Raw genomic sequence first — 24780 nt, 5'->3', positions numbered from 1 at the left:
GAAACGTAGGTTTTGCAAAATGCATGGGAGTCGCAGTTCTGTACCGTTGTGGCGGATGGTACGGTAAGGTTAGGAAGTATAGCACTTTTGGCAAGAGCCGCATTTGCCCGTGCCTGCTATAAAACAACAGACTTTTCCCTCGTACTAAATATTGATACAAGTAAAAATTTGAAGTTCTTAGCTCCGTGGTCATAATGCCCGACCCTAAACTGCCGCTTGCTTAACTTACGTGCAAATCTGACCCTGCCGAGTAGCTTTGTTTAATGGGAAGACCTCTCCTTCCATAGGAATTAAAGGCCACATATTGTATCACAGTTTGTATCAGTATATACTTTGAGATAGAGCTCTTCACTGAAAAAGATAACAAAGGAGGCCTTTTTGTTTCTTTAAATGTGTGCAAAAGATGAAGGAAAAACAAAGTATCCAAAACTTATTTTTATATAAACGAATTTATACTTTATCAGGCCACAATAGAAACCACAAAAGTCTTCATGCAACCTGGAGGCCTCTTGATGCAGAACTGAAGTGTGGTTGGAACAATTCAGATCTAATTGGTTATAAAATAATTAACCAGTGCTTTATTTATAATTTAATAAATGAAATATTATTTATTATTAATTAAATTTAAACTTAAAATAATAATATAATATAAACTTACGTTAACTCACAATGAAAAAAAAAATAAAATAAAAACTATACAGAAGAGGTGACGTCAGGAAATCCAATATCGCTCGTGACGTCATCAATCGAAGACACATCCGGGAATTTAGGGACGATCGAAGACACTTGGTGCAATCCGATTGCGCATGGCCGAGAAGCATTTCGACCCAAAGCTACAGAGCATGCCCACTGCCATAGGGTTTCTGCAGTGGTGCCAGTTTCGAGGCTTCAAGAAAGGGGAGAGAGATTTTTAAAAGGTTCTTTAAAAGAGAAAAGGAAGAGAGAAGACCTAACTCACATCACTGCCTAATTTCGTTGTATTTTTTCTTCTCTTTTTTTGGTGTTTTCAGTGTCCGATTTAGGGACTGGCCGTATCGGCTGGGATCATTTTTAAATTCTACAATGTCCTCCTCGAACCATTTTTTGGCCTTCTGTGGTATAATCGTCCTAGCATTCGTCGTTAAGGGAGGTAAGAGAATTCCTTCTGTTATTTATTTAAATCACAAAAAAAAATTTTTTTACAATTTCCAAAACGTTTTGAATTGATTTTTCTCTTTAAATCCTTCCCAGAAATTAATTTATCCGCCATTTTTTTACTGTATTTAATTGTTTTTATGTTACACACAACACTGTATCGATTGTGTAGTGTTTGCTCCCGTGTTCTAGGTTCTAGAATTCGTATAGAGCGGAATTATAGAAAATAAGTTTCTCGCTATAAGAAGGGGGGGGGTCGAATTGGGAACTCCCGTTTGGCCTACTTTCATTCTGACGTCATGTCTCTAGCGGAAGACGAACGCATGAGAACCATTTTTACAATTGATCGAAGCGTTTTGGTTACGGTTCCTCATTATTTCTCGAACGCCATTCGTTAATTGTCACCGTTTTTCTGCTTCCCGGTGTAGCCAAGAACACTACGTTATTATACGAACGAAGCAACAATTAAAACCGTGGCGGGGGGAAGACAATTTTAAAAGAAAAAAAAAACTTGGACGGAATTAATTAACATTTTAACTTTAATTAAGTTATGCAAGTTTGATTTAAGGAATGTAATTAGTTTACGCCGTAAACGTTTTCTTGGTAATGCTATAACCGGGCTTTACTGTTGTATAGGAAAATTATTAGTTTATTTATAGACAGTATCGATCGATAATTTTTAAGTTCTAATTTTTGCTTAGGGGGAGAGGATCGAAGTTGAATTATCCTTTCTGTTCATTATTTACCTTTAGAATTAACCGCTTTTTTCGTGTATTCGCGCGTTGATTTTGTTTATATTCTGTTCAGTTGTTCGAAATAAGCTTTATTAAATCTTATTTTCCCTATAAATATCCCTTATAAATGTAATTGTGAATGTTTCCTAGGGGAAACTATGATTAAAAGTCAAACAGCAAGCATTAAAATGACCTTTACTGTCTTAATTTACAGTATTATGTTAGTTTTATTCCTAAGTGTGTCTGTATATAAGAATGTAGTAGAGGGTATGCCTGTGTGTTTATACAAATTCACATACCTTACCCTATACTATATTCATATGAATATAGTAGAAGGTATGTCTGTATATAGTGGAAGATATGTGAATTTGTATAGACGGACACACCCTGTACTATATTCATATATACAGACACACACTTATTAAAAGCGCACATAGCTATAAAATTAAGTGTGTGTCTTTATATATGAATATAGTAGAGGGTGTGTCTGTCTATACAAATTCACATACCTTCCACTATATACAGACATATCTACTATATGCACACAGACATACCATCTACTACATTCATGTCTGTATGAATATAGTAGAGAGGTAAATTTACATATAGTTAAAAACTATATGTGAGTTTTAATAGAATACAGACATGAATACAGTAAAGGATATGTCTATGTCTATACAAATTCACAGTTTAATAAACTGTATGTAAATTTATCCCTGTACTATATTTATACAGACATCTACTACATTCACGTCTGTATATCCATATAAATTCACGTCAAACTACAGTATATGTTAATTTACTCTACTATTATAATATTCATACAGACATGAATGAGTAGAAGGTATGTCTGTATGCATATAGTAGAGGGGTAAATTAGACATACAGACACACACGTATTAAGAGGCTTCACGTACAAAGATATCGGTTAGTCTTATAATTTTTTTTAATTTTAATAAGAAATTTAATTTATTGCAACGTTAAAACGGGGTTATTTTACATTACAGATAATGTTCTCCCTTAGCAGAATAAATGAGGATGTTAGCAGAGATTAATTCCTAGTAAATATAATAAAAAAAAAACTTAAGTGTCGTATTCTGTCAAGGACTTATATTACACTTACAGACTTTATAATTTTTAATTATTTAAAAAATAATTTGAATAAACCCCACAACTTGCATTTTAAATGGTAACTAAATTACACTTGGGGTGGGCCAGAAAAGAAACGCTATAAAACTCGGTTAACGGACTTTCGGCTCACCCGATTACGCGTTGGTTCTAGCAGGAAGCGAATTTTAAATTGTAAGCGATTAAATTTTCTCGCTGGCGATTGGCTAATTAATTAACGAAACGGAGGGCCCTCGATATAGAACCGATAACGCGAATTATCTAAATAAACGCATCCGTTTTATACGAGATTTAACCAGGGGGGTATGCGGTGTTTCCGCTCTACAACGGCATCCCGTATGTAACGTCGCGCGACGAATTACAACGTTTAAAAAATATCGCTCGCCGAGGTTTAATAACTCGATAAAGACGAATTTTATAATTAACACCGGAATAAAATTCACCGAAAAATTCCCTCTCCCCCCATCCCCACCAGGTTCGATCGATAGCGCGTAATATTTTGAATACGTTAAAAGCTTGGAAGCGTTCAATTATTGTCGCGAAAGTGTCGCAATTTATTGTCGAATGTGTCAAATTGCGGTGTTCGTAGATACAAATTATTAAACGAGTCACTCCCCCCTGCTCCGGGGGAAACCAGGGGGTCGAGGGGGGGACAGGAAACATAACTCCTCTCTTATTAAATGCTAAATTTAACCCCCGGTACTCTAATGGAGCCTAATCCGGTGGTAAGTTTTAACGCCTGCTTCTTTATGAATTCGAAATAAACGCTTAAAAATGAACAGCGAATACGAATATTACCGCGTATAGCGAATGCCACTCTCATCGAATCACGTGGCTTTCAAATCCTCAAACTCGAACTGTTCCTCCTCCTCCTCCTCCTCTTTGCTACGTTATAATTTTTATACCTCCGTTTAGCGTCATTAAATGAACGATAAATAAGAAGTACAGTACCTGCTACCCTCGTATAGCGCTATCCGTGCGAAGTAACCTTTCTTATTAACATTAAATAGGCCCCCTTTAACTTAATGAATTACCGCATATAAGATTCTATCGCCTCCACGATCGAACTTGTAGACCTCTTTACTGCGTATAATTCTCATACTTCCGTTTAGCGCCAGTAAATGAATAGGAATATTACTGCCAACTCTCGATATAACGCCTGCCATCCCCGTAAAGCTCCATCCTTGCCAACTAACCTTCCCTATTAACATTAAATAGGCCCCTTCGGTATAGTGAATTACCGCATATAAGACTTTATCGCCGAATTACGTGGCGTTCAAACACTTTACTGGCTCTTTACTACGTCCGTTTAGCGCCACACACGATTTAGGCCGCCACTCCACTAGCCGTAAAAGGGCCGTAAAACCCCTCACCGTAAAGTTTATTGTAGCCGTATAGATACTGTAGTCCCTCGTTATATCGCGCGCGTAGAGAATCAAAAACAAACGAGCGATATAACGAGGTGCTACTGTAATACGAAGGCGGAATACATCACGTTATTACGAATCTAGGGTGCACTCCCCCTTTTTAAAACTATTCGGGGGAATAGGCGATAATTAAAAGTAAACCCCGGATTTTACGTTCGGATAAAAGTGCCTTAGGCCGCGACTCCACTAGCCGTAAAAGGGCCGTAAAACCCCTCACCGTAAAAACTTTTACGCCTGAGCAGGTCGTAAAACCAACGTAAAAGCGAGTTGAGCAGTGTTCAACTCGCTTTTACGTTGGTTTTACGACCTGCTCAGGCGTAAAAGTTTTTACGGTGAGGGGTTTTACGGCCCTTTTACGGCTAGTGGAGTCGCGGCCTTAAATTCGAATTAATACGGTAATTAGAATAGTAAACGTCGTCGACAGATGATTTTAACGTGGAGTGCGTGTGTTTGTCCGAATGTATTGGATAACTTGTTGATCGGAGGATCGTTTCTAGACGAAATTAATAACCTTACGAGGTAGCATCACGCGTAGTTTCTCATGCGTGCGTTAAAGCGGGGAACAGAAAACTGCTTTGTGTCCTCGTAATCACGTCTGCTATAGCAAATAATTAATTTTCTCACGCTTTTATATGGCGACGATACCCTAAAACGGGAGCTTACCCACTCAAAAATCTCTCGAGCAGTTTGTTCCCGCATATAATGCTCTTCTATGGCTTCGGTTTATCGATGCGTGTCTGAATTTCCCAGTTATTGTAAATTGGAGCTTCCGACTAGGCATTTTACGGTATTCCTTTTGATCTTACGTATTTAATTCGTGTATTTTCGTACGTTCGTCCGGGTGTCTGGCCGCGCTTTCGTGACGAAACTCTTTAAAATCTTATTTTTAATGCTAAATAATAATTTATAGCGATCAATTAATCTACAATTCTATTTTTAGTATCGAAATTATGTTGTATATTAAATGACCTGTTCGTTTGTCTGTATGTGTGCGATTAGGCGCATCTGTATCAGATGTTCTCGTAACGCACGCGACTTGCTACATTGTTAACGATTAAAACGAAAGTTACATTTATGTACGCTAGACCTCTAAACAACGGACACTGACGACTTCGTAAAAATGGCCGCCGTTGGAGGTTCGTCTATATTATAAAAGCACAATTAATTTAAAACAGTTGAAGTATTATAATACAGTCGAACCTCCGAAAGCGGCCATTTTTTTTTCATGCTCGGTGGCCGTTGTTCAGAGGTTTAACTGTGTTTAATTGAAGCAAAAGTCTTTAATCAGTCTGTCTTATGTATATAGTGAAACCTGTGTAAACCGGACTCGTACGGCACCGAATGTTTTCCGCTTTGGCAGGTTTTTTTAACACAGAAAATCGCCACGTTTCTAAGAATTTTTCCCCGTTTAGGCGGATTTCCGTTAAATTAAGGTTCCGCTCCGGACAGGTTTTTACGGTACACTGATTGACTGATTAATTAATCGAATTGGTTAATTAAAATTTGGGAATTTAATTGAAGAAAAACTGAGTATAAAATATTGTAAAAGGACGGACAGACAGACAGACAAAGGACTCCATTATTGAAAAATTCACAGAAAAACAATGGCCTGTAATTAGATTTAATGGCATTAATATATTTAAGTGCTTTCCTCTGTAAGGCGCACTTTATTAAATTTTTTAGTACAGAAAAAATTCGGGTTCGTTCGGAAATAGTGACACGACGTCAAATTAGAGATGATCTGCAAAAACGTTTGATAAATGGAGGGAGATTTTCTATCGGAGTAGAGCCATTAACGAAAATCTAATTGTTTTTTTTATTATTATTATTGAATAATTTTATACGCAAAAACTCAATTTTTTCTTTCGTAAAAGTATTATTAGCGCGTATATCAAATTATACTAAGACGTATGTGTAATGAGAAGTGATGTGTTAAGGATAAACATGGCTTCTTAACATTATTTGCTTGTGTTTAAAGCGATTTCTTCACGTTCAATGCATACAGTATACACACAGCACGTGTACAAAATACAGCGCGCACACTAGAACATATACACAAAATACACATATCAACAATATACACACAGCGCGTACATTTCAATATATAAGAGACACACCTCAAGAATACACACAGAGTACACTGGAAGGTTGAAAACGTAGGCGTGTCCGTCCGTACTTTCTTATAGTTTCTATTTTAAAATTTAATCTAGGAGAATACAGTAATTACATTGTTTCATTTATTCGTCGTCTTAATTAAAAATTTTAAAAAACGCAATTATTTTAAATTCTGTATTGATTTTATTCTATTTAAATTAATTAATTTACAGGAGTATTTACAATTTGTTACGATGTAATCGTGCGGCGAAACACTCGCGGGATGTAAATACTCGAAAATGAGATTTTCGTGCGGTCGTCTGTTTGTTTGACCTCGGAAACCGTGTCGAAAATTTACTCTCCCTACAAAGAGATTTCGAGAACATTCTGCTTTATTAATTAAATAGATCCGTTCGTTAACGGGGCCGAAAATAGAAATTGGGAGATGTAATTCTTGTTTTCTCGAAATCATTTGTCACGGTTGAATGGTAACTTTGGATAAAGGTCAACTCGCAGTCATATATCCGAGTGTAATTCTAGGATGTGGTACACAGCACCACTCCACTGCTCCTTCTGTCAATCTCGTACACTGCTTCTCGGATTTTCTTTCTATCCCATCTTTTCCTTCCTTTCTTTTTCCCTCTTCCGGAAATCTAGTGGCCGAGTGGATAAAATCACCGAACGCGGGTGGCGGTCTAGCCACATGCAGAGTTCCGTGTTTTCTTCACGTGTCTAACACCTAAATAGGGACCAGTTTTCTGCGGAAAAACTCCTCCTCTTTTTGGTGGATCGTTTGTGTTACTTTGCCTTATTCCATTAATTCTACGATTCATCCTTGAACTGCGAGGCACTTCTTACAACGCGAGGAACTCCTTACACTGCGTGACACTTCTTACAACGTGAGGAATCTCTTACACTGTGTGGCACCTTTACAATGAGAAGAACCTTTTGCACTACGTGTCATCGTTATAGTGAGAGGAACCACTTAAATTGCGTGTCAATCCTTACAATGCGTGGCACCCCTTACAACGTGAGGAATCTCTTACACTGTGTGGCACCTTTACAATGAGAAGAACCTTTTGCACTACGTGTCATCGTTACAGTGAGAGGAACCACTTAAATTGCGTGTCAATCCTTACAATGCGTGGCACCCCTTACAACGTGAGGAATCTCTTACACTGTGTGGCACCTTTACAATGAGAAGAACCTTTTGCACTACGTGTCATCGTTACAGTGAGAGGAACCACTTAAATTGCGTGACACCCCTTACATTGTAAGGGGTGCCTCTCTTTTTGTAAGGAGACAATGTAAGTTATGTAAGGGATGCCTCACATTCGTGAATTTTCTCGTAAATTCACGAATAATTTGGAAAATTATACCATTGGCCTTCGTTATTTTGGGATGGGAAGGAATTAACGGCAAAAATTCCTCAAAAATTCGCGATAAACTTCTAGAGAAACTTTATAAATTTAAACACTTTATTGCGAAAGTAAAATTTATTGGGACTTTATTCTTGCACAGGAGAAAGTGGAATTAAATCACTTTTATTACATTGATGCAGACAGCATAATGCTCAACCAAGTAAGACAAGTACTGAGCTGGCATTTAGCCAAAAACTTTTCTATTACTTTTATGGACCCCAATCCTTAAATATCGTGGAAGGATGTTTGCAAAGGACTTTTAGAAATTAAGAAGTCAGTTGGGGTAATAAAACAGTGGTAAGGCGTGACATTTTCTTAGTGTATTCCATGTACAGTACTGGCCTTTGATCGAGCATGGCGCTAAAACGAGGCATCTGAAACAGTAAGCATCCTGCGTAATAGCGAAGTCCACACGCAGTGACTTTGGGATAATGCTTGCAATGCGGAGTGCATGCACTAAAGGGTTTTCTTAATATAGGTCACGAGCCGTTATTAGGGCGCTATATCGAGGTTTGACTGTATTGATGAATTTTTTTCGTTTATAGTGTTTTTCTTGTATTTTATTCATTTTTTTCTAATCTGACTAGACAAAGTTTAGTGGTTTCATTGGTTTTCTTCGGACCCACACGAATCTTTACCGCATAACTAGTCCAAAAACTAAACTAAATGGCCAATCAGGATTCTGGACACGGAGAGGGCCCCAAAAATGTAATTTGTACGCAACGAAGTAGGAGGGGGAAGTTGCTTTTCTTAATTTACTTCACATGTTTAGTGGCTTTTTTTTTGTGGTTTTAGGCCCTTTACCGCTCTGAGAGCACAAAAAGGCCAGATGTTTAGTGGCTTTGGAGTGAGGAGTGGGGCCCCGCATTGGCCACCGTTTCGGGCCCTACCTTACGTCACTTTCAATATCCGTAAAATACAGACGAGGGCCCTTTTCGAGACCAGCTCTAAACCACGCGCGAGATCTTGCCAGAACGAAGGGATTGAAAATCCATGATGGCGGCTCTTTACGATAGCTCTTAACTACAGGACGACCGATTTCCTCGTGTAAAATGCGAAGTGAAAGAGTTGTAGGGCATAAAGAAATCCTTTTCACTAATTTATGCCCTTTTACGAGAGCGTCATCGATTTGTCAAAATGAGTCATTTAGCGTTGTTAACAATATACTGCAGGATCGATAGGAGCTTTCCATTATGACGTTTTAAGGGTAGTTAAGTGATTCTGATGAGGGAATTTACTTATGGTTCGAGTCACGTAGTGGCTGTTTGATAATGTATTCTGGTGTAATATTATATTCTGTGGCACTTGACATTTGAAGTAAGGAAGAGGTTCATAAGACAGTTCAATACATAAATACGTAATGAGGTAGACCAATGAAGAAGCGTTTTATATCGATTTTTTCCCGACTACGTTCTTAAATTACGTAAGAGTTCGATTGTTATATGAAATTAAATAAAAATTTTAATGTTAATTATTCTATTCTTCCCGCAAATAACGACTTTATTCGCTGTGTATAACCTCAGTTGTGTGTATAACGGACAATATAAATTCCCTTGTTGTAACTATAAAGCAGTATTCTTTATGGAATATTTACAATCCACGACGTAAATTTTGACGTTATATCCGGGTTTATTTATTTTTTAATTACACTAGAAGCCACGTGTCCGGCTAAAACCGGACACGTCGCTTTTAGTGTGATGATAATGTGGATTTTTTTTAAAGAAATCCATTAAGGAATTATGGATTTGTAGTCAGGTATAAAGGACAATTGCCTCCCCCTTTTAGTCTCGATATAACGGACTAATAGGGAGAGTTATATCCGTTATATTTGAAAATGTCGTGATCAAGTACAGAACAAATTTTATATAAGATACAATACGCAAGACAGCTTATACAGTGGAAAATATGAGGGAAACAAACGTCACACTACCAAGAAGAAACTGAATTAACGGCTGCTTTGGCACTACCTAGCGCGCATACCCCGCAATAACGCATTCCGATATTCTCAAATGCTGTACTTCCATTCCATATATATGCTTCCAGAACGATCAGATTTGATCCTTTGCTTTTCAAATACGTTATACCGGGGGTTTGTAAGATGGAGATTCAGTAGAACTGAACTTAGGGAGGGTCATCTGTTAATACGTTACTTCTCTGTCGATCGTTGGGTGCTATGCAGGAAACACAATTTTACAGGCGGAACGCGAATTAATGGCGAGGAACGATCATAATTATCCACGAACAATTAAAGTTAATAGTCTAGTGAAAAGAGGACCTCCAGTACGTTATTAGAAATATTAAAAATTGAAAAGTACCCTAATATTTTATTTTCTACGAGGCGTCAAAGTTTAACGCTAGATGTTTATGGAAAAAAGCGGCGTGCAAACAGAACACTCAAAGCGCCATCTGCTTATTTTTGAAAAAAAAAAAAAAAATTAATCCGCTCGCATCATTTAAACTTACAACAAACTTATTGTCTGTTGTTTTTTAATGAAAACTTTTTAATATTTGGATTATATAACTGTAAATAATACGTAAAATTAGTATTGTTTGCATTATAAATAATTTTCAAAATTTGCAGAAAATGTAACTAAGCGTGAAAAATGGCGGAATTGAACCGCCCCGAAGGCGTTAAAGAGCGGACATATTTTAATGTATTTTTTAAATAATAAAATTTAAATTTAGAAATTTTATTATAGATAACAGCTCCAAGGGATTAGTACTGTTATATTTTAGCGCTTTAATTCAAATTATAGTTGTCCGAACGTCAGAAAAGTATAAACATTTCGAGAGCGCTCCATCAATTTTCAAATGAAGCATTTCGCTTATTAAGATTTTACTTAAAATTTCTAAAATTCTATTTATGGCATGTGTTAAATACACATTTATCGGCAACTCCGATAAGAGTATTTAATGATCTAAATGATTTTTTTTTCATTACAAATGCTCTTAATGGCGAGAAAATGATAAAAGTTGTGATGTAATTTTTGACAGTTATTGAACTTTGTTTTTTTCTGTATTTCAAAATAGAAATTAGCGACGAAAGCTCTTAAATACTCCAGGTAGAAGGGCCTCTTCTTATTTATCGTCTAATACCCGAATAGAGGCCAGTTTCCCATAGAAAAAGTCCTTTTGGCAGATTGGTCACATGTTGCGGTTGCCATATCTCGACACGTGAGCGATCCAAACCTGTACGGGCAAAATCTTCAAAGAAACGTGAAGAGGGCAATGCAAAACGGCGTTGTTGCTGGTAACAAAATGGCCCTTGTTCTGCGGTGGCCATTGTTTACAGGTTTATTTTGCACGCACTAAAAACATTCCTGAAAAAAATGGCCGTCGTGTAGAGGGGAACGTTATTAGAGGTTCGAGTGTATCGTATCACAGAAATTGGCAAACAGTTTGATGAAATAAAATACAATTGAATATTGAATTTCTGTGAAAGAGAAGTCAATTGTTTTTTTATTATAGTTTATCGAATTTTGTGAAATTTGTTTCATGAATGAGTAAAAAGAATGGAAAATAGATTCCTTTGCAGTTCGAAGGAGAAACACCATCAACACATGGTGATTGAATACCATCTGTAAATGCTGTTTTAATGAAATTTAATTACAATAATGAATTTCATAAAACTAATCTTTGTCTGCTTAGATTTTTCACTGTAATCTTTAATACATTTCTCTGTTATACTGTTGATACATTGTAACAGTACAAATATACAGTAGGACTCACCACCTGGTCGCCCCATAATGGGCCTGCTAAAAGAGGCCTTTTTAGTGCCCACAGGGCAGAAATAGTTAATAAAACAAATAATAAAAGTTTTATATATATATATATATATATATACAGTAGGACTTCGCCATACGCGGTTTCGGGACATTGGCAACCCGAAAAAAATAGAAAATACGTAAAATTGCGCGCTAAATCCCCACCATTTTTTAGGGTGCATAAAGTCTCGCAGGATCTCTCTCAGTCACGTTTATTCTCGTTCTGGAAAAGACTCATTTCTTTGTTTTATTTCAAACACTAAGGCTCGTATTAGAGTTTTCGCTTGCAAATTTGCTTCCGAAAATTGTTTTAGTATGATCTTGAAAATTTTAAAATGAAGTGTAATAAGTATGTATTAATTCTGAACCCACCAGTGACCAAGCGGTTCTGTTCCCTGAACACTGTCAGTTCAGTCATGGGTTTGCGCCTCGCCAGGACGGGCTGACCACGTGGAGTTTTCTTCACGTCTGTAACCGCCTGAATAGGAGCCGGTTACTCTTAAAAAGTCCTCCCGGACGGCACCCCCCCCAGGCAGATCGCTCAAGTGTTGCGTTGCCATAACTTAACAAAACAAACAAACATTAATTCTGTCTACCAAGTGTAATTCTCCGAATCTGATCCTCCTGATATTCAAATTTACCGTAAGTTGCCAGTCAAGGTCATGAACTTACAGTATAAGGTGCATTCTTTCGTCAGAATAGTTTACGCCATTACGCCAATTTGACGTCATTTTACGTTTCCACGTAAAAAAGCAATAGGAGTGACGTCGGAATGACGTAAGAGCCTGTACTATTCAGACAAAACGAATACGCCTTTAGTTTCGTTCGGTCGGGGTCACGAAATTGCCATTATTAGAACTGAAGACACAAACACGGTTTATCGATGGAACTTAAATTGACTGGATTTAAACGACTCACCAATAAAAGAGGAGCGGTCTTCTACCCGTGTGACGTTAGCCTTGCTCATCTGTGACAGAAAATATGAGGTTTACTACATGCTCTGTAGTGTGTTAGTGTCTGTCTTCAGCAAATAAAATCGATTTTAGCTTGGGATAGACTCCATCTTTCTCCCGCGCGTTTCCCGAAAGGATGCTAACAATATAAACACCGAAATATCCAAGTGGGCGATCCAATGAAATAAATTATAGACGTTGTAACAGCTAAATTGATGATTAATGAAGTGAATAAAGCAACACAATGCAGTGTCAAGAAGTACAATCGATATCGCTGATTAACACCAGATGCCACTCGGTGTTAAGTTGCTAAAGAATCGTCATCGATATACAAAATTTGATGTGTGAAACCGTTCATTCTCGCAGGGCCTCGCGCTTAGTTGACACTTAGAAGCCCGCGGTATTTTAAAGGGCATCATATTTATATTTTACACCGAGTTGCGCGTTTATGACGTATCGAATTTCGAATAACAAAGCAAATATAAGTTATCGATGGCAATTATCTTGCACTTCTCCGAAGGCTAACATAAATCGATATATCGAATAACTCGATTTTAGGAATGTTTTTTTTTTTTTATATTTTAAATTCGGACATTCAGAAAATCTTTCCGCAGTGGGTGTTGCAAGGTTGTGGTTGCCCCCTTTCAGCTCATTGATTGGCTTCAGGCAGTACTGTATCTGCTCCACTATTCCGCAGCCGTGTCTAATGCGTTTTTTTACAAGTGCACGGTGTCCTAGTTCGGTGTAATCTACAATATCCACTGCGGACAGACAGCCGCAGTGGGCATTGTAGTGGGTTTCTGAACACCCAGTTTATACATGTATTTAATACTGTGTTAAGTAATGAAAATTAATTAACGAGGAGTTTTTAAGATGGCGCGGGTCTTAAATTTTAGTCTTTTACAAAGAGGCCCGCAATATTTTGTGTTTTATGTAAGAAAACACGACACGAAAGTGACGTAAATCGATAGCAAATGGAACAAATGTTTACATTAGTTTTATCGATTCTATGATTTTGGAAAATTGTTGAAGTCCTCTCGAGCCTTACCTCATCTTTTTCTTTTCTGTATATTAGCGATCGATACGGTAAAAATCAACATGCCACCTTGAGGGATCGGTCCACTATTGGTCTATTGGATACAAACACTGGCAATTTGTTGCAAGTTTTGTACACGATCAAACTGGTCTGGTGGAGTTGTCTGGATTTTCTTCATTTGACACGCGAAGAAAGTTCGAAAACCCCCACGTGGCCATCTCATTGGTTTGGTTTTATTGGTATGTGGCAACGATACACGAGGGCAATCTGCCGAGGGAGGACTTTTTGGAAAACTGTACCCTATTTAGGCGTTACTAACGAGAAGAAAATCCGGGAAACTCCACTTGTCCAGGCGCGAACCTACCACCAACGATTAGTGTTAAGTGGTGTTATCTATTCGGCCAAAGGTCAATGAAAGTTCAGTTTATGCAGCTGTAAATATCCGAGATATGGAAGCAACAAAAAGTTGCAAAGGAATGAATCCATTCATCTGTTTTCAATTGCCATCATGAAAAGAAATTCCAGGAAAATGAACGGAAAAAAAAAATCGAATTTGAAAGCAGCTGAATAAAATCAAATTTTTCTTACATTTATATAACAAAAATTTGATTTTATTTCTATAAATTCGTAGAATTTAAAAATGTATATTTAAATTCAATTTTTATAAAAAATCAGACGTTGAGGTTATAAAATAAGAATGAATTGTGAGCGAATTACTACCTCATTACGAGGGATTTTTCCATGCAAGAATCGCCGATAATAATCAAATTTAGAGTTAAATTACACTAAATAAACCTGTAATTTGTCCCCCCCTTTTTTTAAGTTTAATAAATTTTATTTTTTATTGTTATTTGGCTGTACAATTGTTTTAAAATAAGGCACGCGACATACGTTCGTGCATTTTGATACGGATATTGCCGAGTTGAATGTCTCTGAAACAATTTCAAAGAGAAATAACGGGGCAGTGATGTAGTTTATTCGACTGAATAAAAGAAAATAATACCTCGATTTAACGTACTCGACTAAAACAGGATTTGTAGAAATGCTTCGTGAATTTTTCATAGCCCTCTTCTTACACTCTGTCAATGTCAGAACGTTTACGAAAGAAACTTTTTTTCGTTTTCTCCCTCTAATAATATTTTAAAAAATGCAGTTAAACCTCGATACAGCGCACTCTTAAGTAGTGCCCCCCTCTTAAGCGCCTGTTTCCTGTATAAATGTTAGAGAACTCTTTAGTGTGGACACGGAGATTTCAGACTCGGAACCTCATTTCTGTGTATTGTATTTATCGTTTGAGGCAGCGTAGTTAAGTTCTGCACTCGATTTAGCGCCAGTTTCGGAGGAAAATAGACGGTGGCACTAAATGGAGGTTATGGGGTTCCTTCTGGAAAACTGTATAGAGAAACTGGCTTCTATTTTGGCGTTATAAGCGTGAAGAAAACACGGAAAATTCCACTGAACGCAAGACCAACTACCAGTGTTCGGTGTTTTTTATTCACTGGGCCACTGATGGACTGTTAAATAGAGGTTTTATTATAATTAATTTTATGTATTCAAATTAATTACAGTCGAACCTCTATTTAGCGCTCCCATTTATTTTCTTCTGGAATTTTCACCAAAAAGAAGCGTGGCGCTAAATTGAACTAACAAACAATTATTTTTGGGGTTCATAGCGTTCGGACCAACGAATAGACCACTATTAAAAGGGTCTTTCTCGTGCCTTTATGGAATCGACAAGGCGCAGAATTGGGATAGACGAGGGATGAGATTCGTGATATCCGGGTCGCTCTGTAACAATTTGGGACAAATAAACGAGGATGATGATATTTTACGGTAAGGTAAGCTTAATACACTAAAACCTCGATATAGCGTCTTCCTAAATAGCGCCGCCCCAATGGATGTGCTCTAAAACTCCGAGACTGGCAGCATGTTGTCAATGTATCAGCTAAGTAACTGCGTTAATGAGCGAGAAAAGCCGAAGAATATTCATGATATACAGAATAACCTTTCTGAGACGGACATCATACAGCACGGAAACTTACTCAAACGGAAGAAACATATCTCGGAACGAAACGATTTTCTATTCTAAGACAGGAACCCGTCTAACGCGGAAAGCCAAGACTTTGCATGCCAATTGCATAACGTAACCTGAGTAAAGTGGACATTTTCGGAGTCTAAATCATAATTAAAACACATACCAAAGTTTTCACGCAGATTTTTTCTCTCTGTGTCCGGTTTAGACGGTGTTTTCAACGTGTCTTTGAAACATAAAACATTAAAGTCGGATGAGAATCGAATTTTATCTTAAATAAAAATACAGTAAAACCTGTCCAAAACGGAACCTTAATAGAAAATAAGGAAATCTGCTTAAAAGGGAAAAATTCTATAGAACGCAGCGATTTTTCGTGTTAAAAAAAACCTGTTTAAAACGGGGTCTTAACAAACCGGAAAAGATATTCGGTATTGCGCGAGTCCGTTTAACACAAGTTTTACAGTACGAAGATTACAACATTCACAGATATATATATATATATATAGTATATTAAATACAGTTAAATCTCGATATAACGACGTACTGAATAGTGACACCCCGTTAAAGCGCCAACGAATAACCTTATATCGAGTCACCAAATCACAAACTAGAAGTCGTGGGTATATTTTATAATTAGAATTGTTTGAAATTCTTCGGTTTAACGTCACACTCGATTTAGTCCAGTTTCTTCGGCGCTAAATCGAGGTTTTTCGATTCTCTTCGCATACGTCGAGCCTTCTAGATGTTGGTTTATTACTTCTTCTTGAAGAAACTGGTAAAATTCTTAGTAAATCCATTATAAGCGGTTTTTGACAATACGTCTTATAAGGAAAAAACTAATGTCGCCTTTATGTCGCAAAAAAAGGAAATGATCTCGAGACAAACGAGAACTGTCTGCGTCACAAGTGACGTATCTGGCGTCACTATCAGAATCGGTCGGGGTCTTTATCAGTGGTGTGATATTCAAAAGTTTAAGAAATTTACCTCTTACAACGAAATATATGGGTCTTGTTCGGTAATCTTTGGGTACCTGATGTATTTCCGGGTGTTTACAGAGAGGCATTAAAGTACGGGCATAACCGACCGCGATCGGGGCACACTAGTAACATATCTTTGATACATAAGGCGAAGGGCCTTATGTATTAAAAATATAGAATCCTACCAGGCCATTCACTTTTTCTCTTTTCGTCTAAAGCCCAACCGGGACCGTCGATAGCTTGAATAGGGCCCTGGGGGTGGGCCCGTACACCTTATAAAGTTAAATTATAGGGAATAGGAACCACTAAGAACCCTTAAATTTTCTCCGGGCATGGGGAAAATCTCCCCTCTGCCGTGGTCTATTGTAAGCCTCAGCCGGGAGGGAATGAGGCCTACAAAAGGCCCTGTAGGGTCACGTTATGATTAACAGTAGATTCTTTCATCTTAGTATTTCTTTCAATACTTATAATTTCAATTAATAATTTTGTGCTGAACGAGAAAGTCAAAATGGCGACAATTTAAAAAGAACAACCGAACCAACCACTCGATTTGATTTATTCTATTTACTTTAACTTCATACTCGACATTCAGAGTGGCAACGTTCTATACTTTTCATCACTTCAAGGCGATGACGTACTTGAGATTTCTCTATTGTCGCTTGAAAGGCAAAAATATTTCATTTTGTTTTATTCACTTCGAGATGAATAAGACAGAAACCTCTCTTCAACGCACAATTATCGTTAATACAATAACTATGGTGATATATTTACTCTCGGTAGGGCCGTTCTTGTGTAAAATACAGGAGGAAGCCTTATTTGTGTGATAAATTGTTCCAATTACAAGAGATTTCAATCAAGTTTTTCATCATCTTCTGAGGCATTAAGAAGACCTTTTTTTAATTAAACCAGTTATGTCAGGTCTACAGTGTGAGGGTGGGCCCCGCCAGAAATTTTCTGAGGTTTTCGATCCAGACTCGAACCCGGACTCTCTAAAGTGGGAATGGCACCTTTACCTCCCATTCATTATCGAGTCGTGCGGTGAGCACCAGAGGTTTCAATCCACAGTTTTTCACTGCAATCTTATTGTTTAGATAATCCTCTCTTTGTTAACACGGAATTTTGTCGTTTCTTGAGCAGTTGGGTCCTGAAGGAAACGAGCTTGTGCCCTTTTTGGCCCACTGTTTCCGTTCTTATCATTCATTACTTGTATCTTATTTTAACTCAAATTTCCATAAACATTGAATGAACCTCTTCCATTAACTCCAAAGCTGCCATTCTGGAGGATCCTACATCGAATCTGTGAAGGAATTTTTCAGGTTGAGGTTCTGTCCATCCCATTGTGTGCCTGATTACAGTGTGGAAAAATGCCTTATTAGTGCCCTGATGCTATTTTTAAGCAACGACACGTGATTTTAATACTAAATTCGATAATAAACATGTGCTTTCGAGCAAAACCGTATTATGTAAAGAACGCGCAGTTAATTGGATTGCTGCCACTTAGATTAGATTAGTTTAAAGTAATTAAAAATGCTTTGTGTGAGGTGTAATCCTTACAATATTGTTAATTATTTATTGACGTAATTAATAAATTTAATTAAAGTGATTAAAATATTATGTTTTAAGGATAAATCACCCGTATTGCTTGATAATAGCATTCTGTGCAAAAATGGCGTCATTCGACCAATAGCATCGTCCATTTCATTTGAAACGAACTTTGCTATTGGTTTGTTTAGCTGCTTGCGACTTAGAAGTTTGTGGATACGTTCGTGCTTTGTGCAACGATCATTGGCGCTTTTAGGGATTAGCAAGGGATTGAGGGAGGGAAGGACCCGTTTACATGCCCAGGCCTCAGGGTTTTCCCCTGGGGTCTAGGCATGTAAAGGGATCCGAGTCGGAATCTCTATAATCAAATTTTTGTCTGGAACTGCATTCCAGAGGAGGGCAACACAACAAAACGGGTTAGAGATTCCCGGAAGGCCCTAGTCCGAAAATCCGCGATTGCCCTCCATCACCAGGAAAAATTCACAATCAATTATATTTAGGTTATCTGTTTAATGGTTTTTTTTAAATATTACAAATTGTCCAATCAGAATTTAGCTTTATCGTTTTCTTGTAGCAATGAGGTAAACTGAAATGACGCCAATCGTGACGTTTAACGGTGACATGAATCATTTCGTGACTACGTGTCGTGACGTAAATTGCGATATCGATAAAACTAAAAGCGTTAAATGTTATTCTGCATATTCTTAAGTGTATTCTATTTTAATTTTCGATATTAATTCACTTATTTGAAAAGAAAATTTTATCGGAATATCTACGCTTTATGCGGGTTTATTAAAACTGTGTTTAAATTAGAGAAATATCGAATAAAAAATAGTTTTTGAAATATGAGGCCTAAGCCAAATGACCCCACGCTTGAGGTGCTTCAATTTAGCGCCACAGTGGATTAGGTGCAAAATTAAGATGCGCTAAATCGAGATTCAAACCACATATAACTATTGTTTGAAGTTCTTTAGGTGCCACACTCGATTTGGTGCCAACAAATCGATTTGGTGCCAACAAATCGAGTGTTTTGCGGTTCACTGGCGCTGTTTGGCAGAGCGTTACATCGAGAATTCGACTGCAGTTTTGTACCGAATCGAAGTTTGGCTGTTACATTTACGTCGATGGTTTCATTTATTGCCGTTGTTTTCATTGTATTGTTACCTTGGTACGATACTTTCTATAAGGATAATGAATCATCGATCGCTGCCTTTATGGGTCCTTGATAAAGATACATAGAAATAATTAAATATAAAGAATTATTTATCAGCATTAGACAAGTTTCTCGCATATAATGACTCAACTTTCATGCAGTTTGCTTAATATAGTGTTCGGAGAGAGACAAGAAATGGCGAACAATCAATCAGTGTCATAATTTATACTACAGAGACTTTGTCCCACCGGACAATCACTACTTATTCTCAATTCCTTCCGTTCTAAAACAATCTAAAGATAAGAGAAATGATAAATTATTAAGTTTTTCTAAGATAAAGAATAAATAAATCATACAGAAATACATTTATTTTAATTATATTGATAAAGTTCCATTGTTATTTTAATAATGAAAGAATACTGGAGCTTCGTTTATCATTTATAATTTACATATATATGTGTGTAATAACTATATAATAAATACATTATTTTTAATTATTAAATAATTTAATAATTATAAATACAATAATTTATTTATTTTTAATTATTATATTTAACAAGAGATGGCGGTCTACAGGCTAGCCTCTCCTGCCAAATTGCTTAGTAATTATTTAGTTTTAATAGCCCAATGATCCTGTTTATTTTAATATTATATATATATATATTCTATACAAGAAACAAATGTTATGTGATTATGTTACACCATAAACGCGCCTTCAATCGAGGAACCAATTTGGTGTGGATTTTAACGCCATTTTGTATTGCTTTCGTAATGATAAAATGTAAAATATTATGTTAAATTGAAGTACAGGTGCACACTAAGGTTGTATACTCGGTACGGGGCCTGGGTAAAATGGGCTCCTTTTGTACCTTAGTGGACTCTTGCCTATAACATTAATTTACAGGGGTAGGAATCACTATGGACTTCTGAGTTTTTAGGGCCCAGAGAAAAATCCCAAGCTTTTCCTCTCGACCGGCAAATTATGAAAATTATGAATTAGCAACTTGTTATAAATTAGGAAGAGAAATTTTTTAGTATAAAAATATATTAAAAGACCGCATTTAGTTCATTATTACCCAGTCTCCTCAAAATGGGCCTAGCCAAACCCACGATTGGCGTGGAAAATAAGGCTCTCTAAGTGCCCACATGGTAGATGTTACAAATAAAAACGAATAGGTGCTTTTATTAGGGCTCTTCTTTCACAATAAAAACGTGTGTAATGTTTTTTAATGCATTTTATCAATGAGATTTGGCTTTGACAAGTACTCGGAGTCGCCATGTTTAAAAATCAAGAGCGTGGGAAGCGATGCACTTTTTGTATTGAAGTAAGAGGAAAGAATAGCCTGTTCCATTTTCAAGAAGTGTGGTCTTCTTTTAAATATATCTAATTGTAAAAAGGTTTACGTAAATAACTCTGAAATCTGCTTCGATTTTCGGCGGAGATGAAACTTCTTATCAATATCTTTGTCAAGAATAAAAGAGATTATCCCTATTTTAAACGATAATAATAAGCTCAAAGATAGCGTATTTTATATTGTTAAATCAATTATGTCATTGTAGGAATGCTTTGTACTAGAAAATAAACGTTGATTGAAAACGAGTTAAATCAACCGCGAGTGCCAAGTTTTCAGTCGATGACGTGAAATTTCAGTGAAGTGAAAATCTTTAATGGAAGTTATTGCGAATTATCCATTCGTAAACATTATTCTAAAGCCATTAAAGTAATGATTTTTAATTTAATATAGAATGAATATAAGTTCTATTATGAAATGGTTCTTTCAGGCACGAGAATATTTGATTTCAAATCCTTCATGATAGTTCTTATTTTTTCAGTAGCGTCAAAGAAAATCGATGCTGACGATATACATATAAATGCCATTGACGATCCAAACTTTTGAAAAGCTTTTGAAAAGAAATGGTGAATTGTAGATTCTTTAACTTCTCGGATAAACTTTGATCAATAACTACGAGTTTTGCATATATGGAGGAATAGATTTCTGATGCAGCGACCAATAGCTTAAGCTGTTGCATGCATGTATATTTTAATTTTTTTTAACATTCTGCGTTAATCAACACGAAGATTATATGCTCTACTATAATTTGTAAACAGTATAGGCTCATGGATCTATCGTCTTATGAGTTCTAATTTCAATATGGAGCTTCACGGCTTTTCATATTCAGCGTGGTAGGATTCACACGTAAAATGTTGCTCAGAGCTTTAACTCTTTAAATTTATTATTCATGGAAGTACATTTTATATATCATAGCTTAGGGACTATCCGTTAATTACGTGTAATTGAGCCACTTTTGGCCTCTCCCTCCCTGTTGTACAATGATGTACTTTTGGCAAATCTCCTCGCATTTAATTACGCGTACAAAAGTTCGAAGAAACCCCCTCTGATATTGAAGAAATGACCTAAAAAACTTTCTATAAGAACAAATTCGTATGCCACTAATACCACTAGAATAAAGTTTAAGAGACTCCTTCCCTTAAGCTGTACACGTAATTAAAGGACGGCTTCTTAAGTTCTTGACAAATCTAAACCTGTCTTTATGGTTAGAGCAGGTGTTTGTTAACCCCATTGCTAGGTCAGACCTGCCCATTTTGAAAGCCACTCTTAAGTCTTTAGTTCTGTGTAAAAAAATCAAAACCAGTTATTCACTTCACCAAATTAGGCAAATCGATAGAAGTTGATGGCCGGATGGTCGAGGAGGTTAAGACCTTAGCCTATGTTCTGGGGGGGCCTAGAATTGAATTCCAAGAATTTTTCGGGAGTGGTCTTTTCCGGATATGTCACGTCCTGTCCCTCAATATTCGAATGCCCCATTTGGTCTTGGCCGAATCTAGGGGTGTAAGATTAAAAAGGCCCTCTTAGTCCCATAAGGCGAAAAGAGTAAAATTTTTCTTATAATACACAAGAAATGCAATGGAATAAATAATGTATATGAAATGTGTTTTTGAGGCTCCTGTAAATACTAGGCCCGAGCCAAATGGCCCCTTTGATAGGGCATGTAGCATATATCCCTAGTATTTAACTTACATATTAAACATATTTATTTATAGTATTAAAAAACTTGTGTTACTTAAAAAAATTTAATTTTAACTTAAAACGTAAAACTTTAAGAATAAATAAAATAAATGAATATGTCTTTTTCTTTTTTAAAATTATTTATAGCAACTGCATTTTTTCCCTCCTCTTCTGTGAAGTAAATTCTTTCACAGAAGTTATTCTAGAAAAATAAGCATAGCAAGATTCCTGTTCGAAATGTCAACCCGTATCGATTTGTGTTCAGATCCTGCCAGTTGCGGAATTGCTGAAACATTTAATAACTTCTTGCATGCAGCCAGTTTACATGCAATAATTATTATAAATTCAAGTGTTATAATATAAAATTATACTAAATTTTAAACGTATAAATTTATATCTATAAAATATTCTGAAAATTAAAATAATTGCCACGTAAAAAATTTTGCATTAAGGTCTTTTTTCCATAAATTAATTATTTTAATATATTACTATCGGTTTTAATCATATTTTAACGATATTTAATTGAGAAAATGAAAGTAATTAGTTTAAAAAATTAAAATAAGCAACGTTATTTTAAATTCGACCAATCACCGTTAAGATAATGATATTTCTATCCAATAGTCGTCAACGTGATGTTTTTATATCCTACGTATATCGCAGGGGACTATATATGTAAACTAAAGCATTTTTTCCCCCCGATATAATGCGATTTAGTTTAATTATTAACGAATGTTTTAAATTATTTACAGGTGGAGCAATTAGATGCTGGGAATGCAATTCACATTACGATGCTAATTGTGCAGATCCATTTGAAAATTATACATTCGCTCTTACCGATTGCAATCAGAGGTTTCTAAGCCATTTCCCCAATACACCAGCAACATTATGTCGGAAAATTGTCCAGAAAGGTAAGGAAAAAAACGCTTTAATTTATAAGTATATCTGGTATATTACGTCACTAAGTGCAGTTTCTTTCGTTGTTACGTACAGTAAATGAAAATTATCGTTACATACGAGGATGCGGTTGGCTTCCCGAAGAGAAAGAAGGGGTGGAATGCGTGAAGAGAGCAGGTACTTTTAACGTATTGGTCCAGTACTGCAACTGTGAAGAAGATGGCTGCAACTCAGCTCCACACATGGGAATCAGTTGGATAGCCGTCGTTACCATTGTGACTCTCATTTTAGCAATTAAATAACTAATATATATAAAAAAAATTATCTTGATCACCATGTAGTTCTTCACAAAGAGATATAAAAAAGAAAATATTAATATATATGTATATATACGTAACACAAAAAAATAATTATTATTATATTCTGTATATATACAAATATATGTACACGAACGGAAGCGAATTGGGTTTTTACACCAATTGGGAAAAGAACAGTTTATTGTTCTAATCAGAAATAATATATACATATTATTGTTTTCTTTACATAAAAAAAAACTGCCACATTTCTTCTGTGTGTTAGGTAGAAATATAATTTCACCGAATTGGGCATTTTTGATGTCGAATCGAAGTTGCACATGGGTGTAATTAGCAGTTTAAATCACGCATGGATGGGTAGAGGTTTGCATAGATTTAAAAAACAATTGCCTGAATATAAAAAATAGTATTAAATAGTCCGACTTCATCTCAAACGAACAATTAGTTAATAAAAAAAAATGAAATGATTCACCTACACTAACAAGTAAGTAGCCCATGAGAAGCGGAAGAAAGCATTCACGAGCTATAGAAAGATATATAAAAGAGGAAAAAAAATTATATATAAATATATATATATATATATAAAGAGAATTTTAAACATTAAATGTATAGTTATTCTAGAATATTTTATTTTTAGTTTCTTTACAAAAGATTGAAGTTGTGTCCTCCTCACTTTCTCTATCTTCTCTTTGAAATCTCTCTATAAGTAAATTAGTGTTTAGTCCATTTCAGAATCTTTATTAATACTCTAAAATTTCCATCATTAATTTGTAAGGAACCATGTTAAATTTCCAAGGACTGATAGTATAATTTTATTATATTTGTGTATAACTATATATATATATAAAGAAAAAAGAAAAAAAACATGTGATTGAATTTTGATGTTAATTCTAAGCTCATTAGCTGGTGAGTGTGTATTTTTTTACCGCGGGTTTTATTTGTGTATAACTTAATTTTTGTTTTTATTTTCTTCTTTTTGAATGGTGTCGTCCGTTCAAAATCCTGTGCAATGTCCCTCATCTGTATGTGAGCGTGTGTAACAGTCACAATGATGCTAATCTGCTTTAAATAAAGATTGGGAAGTTGTCTTCCCGCAAACATGTGTCAATTCAAGAATGAAATCTACACATCGTCTAGCGCCATCTGGT

The 24780-nt window shown here is 36.1% G+C and overlaps 1 protein-coding gene across 1 annotated transcript; it reads left to right on the top strand.

Annotated features, from left to right (window-relative positions):
- Positions 1-797: 797 nt before the first annotated feature.
- LOC136980646 (UPAR/Ly6 domain-containing protein crok-like) lies at positions 798-24734 on the top strand. Its single transcript, XM_067276786.1, has 3 exons — positions 798-1129; positions 23174-23332; positions 23415-24734. Exons 1-3 carry the CDS (start codon positions 1063-1065, stop codon positions 23618-23620), a joined length of 432 nt encoding a protein of 143 aa, XP_067132887.1. The 5' UTR covers positions 798-1062; the 3' UTR covers positions 23621-24734.
- The last annotated feature ends 46 nt before the right edge of the window (positions 24735-24780 follow it).

This window comes from Centruroides vittatus, unplaced genomic scaffold, assembly GCF_030686945.1.
Source record: "Centruroides vittatus isolate TY-2023 unplaced genomic scaffold, ASM3068694v2 contig_717, whole genome shotgun sequence".
Taxonomy (NCBI): Eukaryota; Metazoa; Arthropoda; class Arachnida; order Scorpiones; family Buthidae; genus Centruroides; species Centruroides vittatus.
This window is presented reverse-complemented; position numbering and strand designations above follow the sequence as displayed.